General features: G+C 50.3%; 1 protein-coding gene across 3 annotated transcripts in view; it reads left to right on the top strand.

Moving 5' to 3' along the window:
* Positions 1-11,887, top strand: part of LOC106594232 (SH3 and multiple ankyrin repeat domains protein 3) — a 158,064-nt gene that overhangs the window by 48,145 nt on the left and 98,032 nt on the right. For all 3 annotated transcript variants that reach the window (XM_082972589.1, XM_082972590.1, XM_082972591.1), the window contains exon 3: positions 6,623-6,826. In XM_082972589.1, coding sequence (XP_082828715.1) covers positions 6,623-6,826 — 204 coding nt within the window. The remainder of the gene's footprint in view (positions 1-6,622; positions 6,827-11,887) is intronic.

Raw genomic sequence — 11,887 nt, 5'->3', positions numbered from 1 at the left:
CTATGCATTCGTCCACCTTGAATATTATTCATGTTCTGGTTAAAAAAGGCCCTAATGATTTATGCTATACAACGTTTGACATGTTTGAACGAACGGAAATATATTTTTTCCCCTCGTTCATGACGAGAAGTCCGGCTGGCTTACATCATGTGCTAACGAGACGGAGATTTTTGGACATAAATGATGAGCTTTTTTGAACAAAACTACATTCGTTATGGACCTGTGATACCTGGAAGTGACATCTGATGAAGAGAATCAAAGGTAATGGATTATTTACATAGTATTTTCGATTTTAGATCTCCCCAACATGACGTCTAGTCTGTATCGCAACGCGTATTTTTCTGGGCACAGTGCTCAGATTATTGCAAAGTGTGATTTCCCAGTAAGGTTATTTTTAAATCTGGCAAGTTGATTGCGTTCAAAAGATGTAAATCTATAATTCTTTAAATGACAATATAATATTTTACCAATGTTTTCTAATTTTAATTATTTAATTTGTGACGCTGACTTGACTGCCGGTTATTGGAGGGAAACGATTTCCTCAACATCAATGCCATAGTAAAACGCTGTTTTTGGATATAAATATCAACTTGATAGAACTAAAAATGCATGCATTGTCTAACATAATGTCCTAGGAGTGTCATCTGATGGAGATTGTAAAAGGTTAGTGTATCATTTTAGCTGGTTTTATGGTTTTGGTGACCCTGTCTTTGACTTGACAAAACATTACACACAACTCTTGTAAATGTACTGTCCTAACATACTCTAAATTTATGCTTTCGCCGTAAAACCTTTTTGAAATCGTAAAACGTGGTTAGATTAAGGAGATGTTTATCTTTCAAATGGTGTAACATAGTTGTATTTTAGAAAAATTTGAATTTTGACATTTATTTGGATTCAAATTTGCCGCTCTTGAAATGCACCTGCTGTTGATGGAGTGCACCACGGGTGGCACGCTAGCGTCCCACCTAGCCCCGGGTTAACAGGCTCTTAACCAATGGTGCTGGAGGAGATGGCTGCTGTTTAATAGGCTCTTAACCAATGGTGCTGGAGGAGATGGCTGCTGTTTAACAGGCTCTTAACCAATGGTGCTGGAGGAGATGGCTGCTGTTTAACAGGCTCTTAACCAATGGTGCTGGAGGAGATGGCTGCTGTTTAATAGGCTCTTAACCAATGGTGCTGGAGGAGATGGCTGCTGTTTAACAGGCTCTTAACCAATGGTGCTGGAGGAGATGGCTGCTGTTTAATAGGCTCTTAACCAATGGTGCTGGAGGAGATGGCTGCTGTTTAACAGGCTCTTAACCAATGGTGCTGGAGGAGATGGCTGCTGTTTAATAGGCTCTTAACCAATGGTGCTGGAGGAGGTGGCTGCTGTTTAACAGGCTCTTAACCAATGGTGCTGGAGGAGATGGCTGCTGTTTAACAGGCTCTTAACCAATGGTGCTGGAGGAGATGGCTGCTGTTTAACAGGCTCTTAACCAATGGTGCTGGAGGAGATGGCTGCTGTTTAACAGGCTCTTAACCAATGGTGCTGGAGGAGATGGCTGCTGTTTAATAGGCTCTTAACCAATGGTGCTGGAGGAGATGGCTGCTGTTTAACAGGCTCTTAACCAATGGTGCTGGAGGAGATGGCTGCTGTTTAATAGGCTCTTAACCAATGGTGCTGGAGGAGATGGCTGCTGTTTAACAGGCTCTTAACCAATGGTGCTGGAGGAGATGGCTGCTGTTTAATAGGCTCTTAACCAATGGTGCTGGAGGAGATGGCTGCTGTTTAACAGGCTCTTAACCAATGGTGCTGGAGGAGATGGCTGCTGTTTAACAGGCTCTTAACCAATGGTGCTGGAGGAGGTGGCTGCTGTTTAACAGGCTCTTAACCAATGGTGCTGGAGGAGATGGCTGCTGTTTAACAGGCTCTTAACCAATGGTGCTGGAGGAGATGGCTGCTGTTTAATAGGCTCTTAACCAATGGTGCTGGAGGAGATGGCTGCTGTTTAACAGGCTCTTAACAAATGGTGCTGGAGGAGATGGCTGCTGTTTAACAGGCTCTTAACCAATGGTACTGGAGGAGATGGCTGCTGTTTAATAGGCTCTTAACCAATGGTGCTGGAGGAGATGGCTGCTGTTTAACAGGCTCTTAACCAATGGTGCTGGAGGAGATGGCTGCTGTTTAACAGGCTCTTAACCAATGGTGCTGGAGGAGATGGCTGCTGTTTAACAGGCTCTTAACCAATGGTGCTGGAGGAGATGGCTGCTTTAACAGGCTCTTAACCAATGGTGCTGGAGGAGATGGCTGCTGTTTAACAGGCTCTTAACCAATGGTGCTGGAGGAGATGGCTGCTGTTTAACAGGCTCTTAACAAATGGTGCTATTGTGTGTTTGTGTTATTTGTAAGTTGTTTTGTCCATAATGTTTCTGCCACCGTCTCTTATGACTGAAAACAGCTTCTGGATATCAGGACAGTGATTACTCACCTCGTACTGGACAAAGATCTTTTTTAACGAGTTGGACTTGAAGGATTTACTTCAGACACCTGACAAGGCCCTCATCCTCGTCATACGCAGGAGAAAGAGACAGAGATATCGGGGACGTAGGTCGGGATGCCTTGTAAGGAATTGATGGCGAGTGGGTAATCTGCCTCTACCTATTAGCCTGTAAGGACAGACGCTGGGAGACGAGAAGCAAGTACAGGGAGTGAACATTTAATAAATAACGGACATGAAACAAAACACGGACAGCGTCTGGACGGGAAACAAAACGACATTAATGCTGACTCGGGAAAGAAACTGAGGAAGTGACAGATATCGGGGAGGTGATTAGTAACGTGATGGAAAGAAACTGAGGAAGTGACAGATATCGGGGAGGTGATTAGTAACGTGATGGAAAGAAACTGAGGAAGTGACAGATATCGGGGAGGTGATTAGTAACGTGATGGAAAGAAACTGAGGAAGTGACAGATATCGGGGAGGTGATTAGTAACGTGATGGAAAGAAACTGAGGAAGTGACAGATATCGGGGAGGTGATTAGTAACGTGATGGAAAGAAACTGAGGAAGTGACAGATATCGGGGAGGTGATTAGTAACGTGATGGAAAGAAACTGAGGAAGTGACAGATATCGGGGAGGTGATTAGTAACGTGATGGAAAGAAACTGAGGAAGTGACAGATATCGGGGAGGTAATTAGTAACGTGATGGAGTCCAGGTGAGTCCAGGTGAGTCCAGGTGAGTCCGATGATGCGCTGATGTGTGTAACGATGGTGGGAGGTGTGAGTAATGATCAGCAGCCTGGCGACCTCGAGCGACCTCGAGGGCGAGCAGACGTGACATAGCCAACATACAATCACTGGATAACAAAATAGATGAGCTACGATCACAAATATCCTACCAACGGGATATTAACTGTAACATCTTATGTTTCACCGAGTCGTGGCTGACATGGATAACATACAGCTGGGTGTACGCTGCATCGGCAAGATAGAACAGCTGCCTCCGGTAAGACAAGGGTTGACGGTCTGTGTCTATTTGGAAACAACAGCTGGTGCACGAAATCTAATATTAAGGAAGTCTCAAGGTTTTGCTCGCCTGAGGTAGAGTATCTCATGATAAGCTGTAGACCACACTATTTACCAAGAGAGTTTTAATCTATATTTTTCATAGCTGTCTACCACCACAAACTGATGCTGCCATTAAGACCGCAAACAATGAGCTGTATAAGGCCATAAGCAAAAAGAAAAATGCTCATCCAGAGGTGGCGCACCTACTGGCCGTGGACTTTAATGCAAAGAAACTTAAATCAGTTTTACCTCATTTCTACTAACATGTTAAAAGTGCAACCAGAGGAAGAAAAACTCCAGACCTCCTTTACTCTACACACAGAGATGGATACACAGCTCTCCCTCCTTTACTCTACACACAGAGATGGATACACAGCTCTCCCTCCTTTACTCTACACACAGAGATGGATACACAGCTCTCCCTCCTTTACTCTACACACAGAGATGGATACACAGCTCTCCCTCCTTTACTCTACACACAGAGATGGATACACAGCTCTCCCTCCTTTACTCTACACACAGAGATGGATACACAGCTCTCCCTCCTTTACTCTACGCACAGAGATGGATACACAGCTCTCCCTCCTTTACTCTACACACAGAGATGGATACACAGCTCTCCCTCCTTTACTCTACACACAGAGATGGATACACAGCTCTCCCTCCTTTACTCTACACACAGAGATGGATACACAGCTCTCCCTCCTTTACTCTACACACAGAGATGGATACACAGCTCTCCCTCCTTTACTCTACACACAGAGATGGATACACAGCTCTCCCTCCTTTACTCTACACACAGAGATGGATACACAGCTCTCCCTCACCCTCCATTTGGTAAATCTGACCATAATTATATCCTCCTGATTCCTGGTTACAAGTAAATATTAAAGCAGGAAGCACCAGTTACTCAGTCAATAAGAAGTGGTCAGATGATGCAGATGCTAAGCTACAGGACTGTTTTGCTGCAAAGACTGGAATATTTTCAGGGATTCTTCCGATTGCGGAGTACACCACATCAGTCACAGGCTTCATCAATAAGTGCATCGATGACATCGTCCCCACAGTGACCGTACGTACATACCCCAACCAGAAGCCATGGATTACAGGCAACATCCGCACTGAGCTAAAGGCTAGAGCTGCCACTTTCAAGGAGCGGGACTCTAACCCGGATGCTTATAAGAAATCCTGCTATGCCCTCAGACGAACCATCAAACAGGCAAAGCATCATTACAGGACTGAGATTGAATCCTACTACACCGGCTCCGACGCTCGTCGGATGTGGCAGGGCTTACAAACTATTACAGACTACAAAGGGAAGCACAGCCGCAAGCTGCCCAGTGACATGAGCCTACCAGATGAGCTAAATTACTTCTACGCTCACTTCGAGGCAAGCAACACTGAAGCATGCATGAGAGCATCAGCTGTACTGGATGACTGATTGATCACGCTCTCCTTGGCCTTTGTGAGTAAGACCTTTAAACAGGTCAACATTCACAAGGCTGCAGGGCCAGACGGATTACCAGGACGTGTGCTCCGGGCATGCGCTGACCAACTGGCAAGTGTCTTCACTGACATTTTCAACCTCTCCCTGTCTGAGTCTGTAATACCAACATGTTTCAAGCAGACCACCATAGTCCCTGTGCCCAAGAACACTAAGGTAACCTGCCTAAATGACTACCGACCCGTAGCACTCACGTCTGTAGCCATGAAGTGCTTTGAAAGGCTGATCATGGCTCACATCAGCACCATTATCCCAGAAACCCTAGACCCACTCCAACTTGCATAACGCCCAAACACATGATGCAATCTTTATTGCAGTCCACACTGCCCTTTCCCACCTGGACAAAAGGAACACCTATGTGAGAATGCTGTTCATTGACTACAGCTCAGTGTTCAATACCGTGGTGCCCTCAAAGTTCATCACTAAGCTAAGGACCCTGGGACTGAACACCTCCCTCTGCAACTGGATCCTGGACTTCCTGACGGGCCGCCCCCCAGGTGGTAAGGGTAGGTAACAACACATCCGCCACGCTGATCCTCAAAACGGGGGCCCCTCAGGGGTGCGTGTTCAGTCCCCTCCTTTACACTCATGACTGCATGGCCAGGTACGACTCCAACACCACCATTAAGTTTGCTGACGACATAACGGGTAGGCCTGATCACCGATAACGATGAGACAGCCTATAGGGAGGAGGTCAGAGACCTGGCCATGTGGTGCCAGGACAACAACCTATCCCTCAACGTAAGACTAAGGAGATGATTGTGGACTACAGGAAAAGGAGCACCGAGCACGTCCCCATTCTCATCGACGGGGCTGTAGGGGAGTAGGTTGAGAGCTTCAAATTCCTTGGCGTCCACATCAACAACAAACTATCATGGTCCAAACACACCAAGACAGTCGTGAAGAGGGCACAACAAAGCCTATTCCCCCTCAGGAAACTGAAAAGATTTGGCATGGGTCCTCAGATCCTCAAAAGGTTCTACAGCTGCACCATCGAGAGCATCCTGGCTGTTTTTTTATTTTTACTTATCTATTTTCTATTAACACTTAATTTTCTTAAAACTACACCTGTTGCATTCAGCATTTCACTGTAAGGTCTACACCTGTTGTATTCAGGATTTTACTGTAAGGTCTACTACACCTGTTGTATTCAGTATTTTACTGTAAGGTCTACTACATCTGTTGTATTCAGCATTGCACTGTAAGGTCTACTACACCTGTTGTATTCAGCATTTCACTGTGAGGTCTACACCTGTTGTATTCAGTATTTTACTGTAAGGTCTACTACACCTGTTGTATTCAGTATTTTACTGTAAGGTCTACTACACCTGTTGTATTCAGCATTTCACTGTGAGGTCTACTACACCTGTTGAATTCAGCATTTCACTGTGAGGTCTACTACACCTGTTGTATTCAGCATTTCACTGTGAGGTCTACTACACCTGTTGTATTCAGCATTTCACTGTGAGGTCTACTACACCTGTTGTATTCAGCATTTCACTGTGAGGTCTACTACACCTGTTGTATTGGGCTCATGTGGAAAATATCATTGTATTTGTGTGTGTAGAAGTGCCTGCGGCTGGACCCCGAGGCAGCGGTGTGGAGCAGTAAGCAGCGTGTGTTAGTGACTCTAACACAGAGCCTGACTGATGTTCTGAACTACGGCCTGTTTCAACCGGCCTTCAACGGACGAGCTGGGAAGTTCCTAGACGAGGAACGACTGCTGAAAGACTACCCTCTACCCCCCATCACCCCTATTCCCTATCTAGAGGTACCCTCTACCCCCCATCACCCCTATTCCCTACCTAGAGGTACCCTCTACCCCCCATCACCCCTATTCCCTACCTAGAGGTACCCTCTACCCCCCATCACCCCTATTCCCTACCTAGAGGTACCCTCTACCCCCCATCACCCCTATTCCCTACCTAGAGGTACCCTCTACCCCCCATCACCCCTATTCCCTACCTAGAGGTACCCTCTACCCCCCATCACCCCTATTCCCTACCTAGAGGTACCCTCTACCCCCCATCACCCCTATTCCCTATCTAGAGGTACCCTCTACCCCCCATCACCCCTATTCCCTACCTAGAGGTACCCTCTACCCCCCATCACCCCTATTCCCTACCTAGAGGAACCCTCTACCCCCCATCACCCCTATTCCCTACCTAGAGGTACCCTCTACCCCCCATCACCCCTATTCCCTATCTAGAGGTACCCTCTACCCCCCATCACCCCTATTCCCTATCTAGAGGTACCCTCTACCCCCCATCACCCCTATTCCCTACCTAGAGGTACCCTCTACCCCCATCACCCCTATTCCCTACCTAGAGGTACCCTCTACCCCCCATCACCCCTATTCCCTACCTAGAGGTACCCTCTACCCCCCATCACCCCTATTCCCTACCTAGAGGTACCCTCTACCCCCCATCACCCCTATTCCCTACCTAGAGGAACCCTCTACCCCCCATCACCCCTATTCCCTACCTAGAGGTACCCTCTACCCCCCATCACCCCTATTCCCTACCTAGAGGTACCCTCTACCCCCATCACCCCTATTCCCTACCTAGAGGTACCCTCTACCCCCCATCACCCCTATTCCCTACCTAGAGGTACCCTCTACCCCCCATCACCCCTATTCCCTACCTAGAGGTACCCTCTACCCCCCATCACCGATATTCCATACGTAGAGGTACCCTCTACCCCCCATCACCCCTATTCCCTACCTAGAGGTACCCTCTACCCCCCATCACCCCTATTCCCTATCTAGAGGAACCCTCTACCCCCCATCACCCCTATTCCCTACCTAGAGGTACCCTCTACGCCCCATCACCCCTATTCCCTACCTAGAGGTACCCTCTACCCCCCATCACCCCTATTCCCTACCTAGAGGAACCCTCTACCCCCCATCACCCCTATTCCCTACCTAGAGGAACCCTCTACCCCCATCACCCCTATTCCCTACCTAGAGGAACCCTCTACCCCCCATCACCCCTATTCCCTACCTAGAGGTACCCTCTACAACCCATCACCCCTATTCCCTTCCTAGAGGTACCCTCTACCCCCCATCACCCCTATTCCCTACCTAGAGGTACCCTCTACCCCCCTCTACCCCCCATCACCCCTATTCCCTACCTAAAGGTACCCTCTACCCCCCATCACCCCTATTCCCTACCTAGAGGTACCCTCTACCCCCCATCACCCCTATTCCCTACCTAGAGGAACCCTCTACCCCCCATCACCCCTATTCCCTACCTAGAGGAACCCTCTACCCCCCATCACCCCTATTCCCTACCTAGAGGTACCCTCTACCCCCCATCACCCCTATTCCCTACCTAGAGGTACCCTCTACCCCCCATCACCCCTATTCCCTACCTAGAGGTACCCTCTACCCCCCATCACCCCTATTCCCTACCTAGAGGTACCCTCTACCCCCCATCACCCCTATTCCCTACCTAGAGGAACCCTCTACCCCCCATCACCCCTATTCCCTACCTAGAGGTACCCTCTACCCCCCATCACCCCTATTCCCTATCTAGAGGTACCCTCTACCCCCCATCACCCCTATTCCCTACCTAGAGGTACCCTCTACCCCCCATCACCCCTATTCCCTACCTAGAGGTACCCTCTACCCCCCATCACCCCTATTCCCTACCTAGAGGTACCCTCTACCCCCCATCACCCCTATTCCCTATCTAGAGGTACCCTCTACCCCCCATCACCCCTATTCCCTACCTAGAGGTACCCTCTACCCCCCATCACCCCTATTCCCTACCTAGAGGTACCCTCTACCCCCCTCTACCCCCCATCACCCCTATTCCCTACCTAGAGGAACCCTCTACCCCCCATCACCCCTATTCCCTATCTAGAGGTACCCTCTACCCCCCATCACCCCTATTCCCTACCTAGAGGTACCCTCTACCCCCCATCACCCCTATTCCCTATCTAGAGGTACCCTCTACCCCCCATCACCCCTATTCCCTACCTAGAGGAACCCTCTACCCCCCATCACCCCTATTCCCTATCTAGAGGTACCCTCTACCCCCCATCACCCCTATTCCCTACCTAGAGGTACCCTCTACCCCCCATCACCCCTATTCCCTATCTAGAGGTACCCTCTACCCCCCATCACCCCTATTCCCTACCTAGAGGTACCCTCTACCCCCTCTACCCCCCATCACCCCTATTCCCTACCTAGAGGTACCCTCTACCCCCCATCACCCCTATTCCCTACCTAGAGGAACCCTCTACCCCCCATCACCCCTATTCCCTACCTAGAGGTACCCTCTACCCCCCATCACCCCTATTCCCTACCTAGAGGTACCCTCTACCCCCCATCACCCCTATTCCCTACCTAGAGGTACCCTCTACCCCCCATCACCCCTATTCCCTACCTAGAGGAACCCTCTACCCCCCATCACCCCTATTCCCTACCTAGAGGTACCCTCTACCCCCCATCACCCCTATTCCCTACCTAGAGGTACCCTCTACCCCCCATCACCCCTATTCCCTACCTAGAGGTACCCTCTACCCCCCATCACCCCTATTCCCTATCTAGAGGTACCCTCTACCCCCCATCACCCCTATTCCCTACCTAGAGGTACCCTCTACCCCCCATCACCCCTATTCCCTACCTAGAGGTACCCTCTACCCCCCTCTACCCCCCATAACCCCTATTCTCTACCTAGAGGTACCCTCTACCCCCCATCACCCCTATTCCCTACCTAGAGGTACCCTCTACCCCCATCACCCCTATTCCCTACCTAGAGGTACCCTCTACCCCCCATCACCCCTATTCCCTACCTAGAGGTACCCTCTACCCCCCATCACCCCTATTCCCTATCTAGAGGTACCCTCTACCCCCCATCACCCCTATTCCCTACCTAGAGGTACCCTCTACCCCCCATCACCCCTATTCCCTACCTAGAGGTACCCTCTACCCCCATCACCCCTATTCCCTATCTAGAGGTACCCTCTACCCCCCATCACCCCTATTCCCTACCTAGAGGTACCCTCTACCCCCCATCACCCCTATTACCTATCTAGAGGTACCCTCTACCCCCCATCACCCCTATTCCCTACCTAGAGGTACCCTCTACCCCCCATCACCCCTATTCCCTACCTAGAGGTACCCTCTACCCCCCATCACCCCTATTCCCTACCTAGAGGTACCCTCTACCCCCCATCACCCCTATTCCCTACCTAGAGGTACCCTCTACCCCCCATCACCCCTATTCCCTATCTAGAGGTACCCTCTACCCCCCATCACCCCTATTCCCTACCTAGAGGTACCCTCTACCCCCCATCACCCCTATTCCCTATCTAGAGGTACCCTCTACCCCCCATCACCCCTATTCCCTACCTAGAGGTACCCTCTACCCCCCATCACCCCTATTCCCTACCTAGAGGTACCCTCTACCCCCCATCACCCCTATTCCCTACCTAGAGGAACCCTCTACCCCCCATCACCCCTATTCCCTACCTAGAGGTACCCTCTACCCCCCATCACCCCTATTCCCTACCTAGAGGTACCCTCTACCCCCCATCACCCCTATTCCCTACCTAGAGGTACCCTCTACCCCACATCACCCCTATTCCCTATCTAGAGGTACCCTCTACCCCCCATCACCCCTATTCCCTATCTAGAGGTACCCTCTACCCCCCATCACCCCTATTCCCTATCTAGAGGTACCCTCTACCCCCCATCACCCCTATTCCCTATCTAGAGGTACCCTCTACCCCCCATCACCCCTATTCCTTACCTAGAGGTACCCTCTACCCCCCATCACCCCTATTCCCTATCTAGAGGTACCCTCTACCCCCCATCACCCCTATTCCCTACCTAGAGGTACCCTCTACACCCCATCACACCTATTGCCTACCTAGAGGTACCCTCTACCCCCCATAACCCCTATTCCCTACCTAGAGGTACCCTCTACCCCCCATCACCCCTATTCTCTACCTAGAGGTACCCTCTACCCCCCATCACCCCTATTCCCTACCTAGAGGTACCCTCTACCCCCCATCACCCCTATTCCCTATCTAGAGGTACCCTCTACCCCCCATCACCCCTATTCCCTACCTAGAGGTACCCTCTACCCCCCATCACCCCTATTCCCTACCTAGAGGTACCCTCTACCCCCATCACCCCTATTCCCTATCTAGAGGTACCCTCTACCCCCCATCACCCCTATTCCCTACCTAGAGGTACCCTCTACCCCCCATCACCCCTATTCCCTACCTAGAGGTACCCTCTACCCCCCATCACCCCTATTCCCTACCTAGAGGTACCCTCTACCCCCCATCACCCCTATTCCCTACCTAGAGGTACCCTCTACCCCCCATCACCCCTATTCCCTATCTAGAGGTACCCTCTACCCCCATCACCCCTATTCCCTACCTAGAGGTACCCTCTACCCCCCATCACCCCTATTGCCTATCTAGAGGTACCCTCTACCCCCTATCACCCCTATTCTCTACCTAGAGGTACCCTCTACCCCCCATCACCCCTATTCCCTACCTAGAGGTACCCTCTACCCCCCATCACCCCTATTCCCTACCTAGAGGTACCCTCTACCCCCCATCACCCCTATTCCCTACCTAGAGGTACCCTCTACCCCCCATCACCCCTATTCCCTACCTAGAGGTACCCTCTACCCCCATCACCCCTATTCCCTACCTAGAGGTACCCTCTACCCCCCATCACCCCTATTCCCTACCTAGAGGAACCCTCTACCCCCCATCACCCCTATTCCCTACCTAGAGGTACCCTCTACCCCCCATCACCCCTATTCCCTACCTAGAGGTACCCTCTACCCCCCATCACCCCTATTCC

This window comes from Salmo salar, unplaced genomic scaffold (genome assembly GCF_965601325.2).
Source record: "Salmo salar unplaced genomic scaffold, fSalSal1 ptg000784l, whole genome shotgun sequence".
Taxonomy (NCBI): domain Eukaryota; kingdom Metazoa; phylum Chordata; class Actinopteri; order Salmoniformes; family Salmonidae; genus Salmo; species Salmo salar.
Note: the sequence above shows the minus strand (reverse complement) of the source record. Positions and strands in the feature narration are given on the sequence as shown.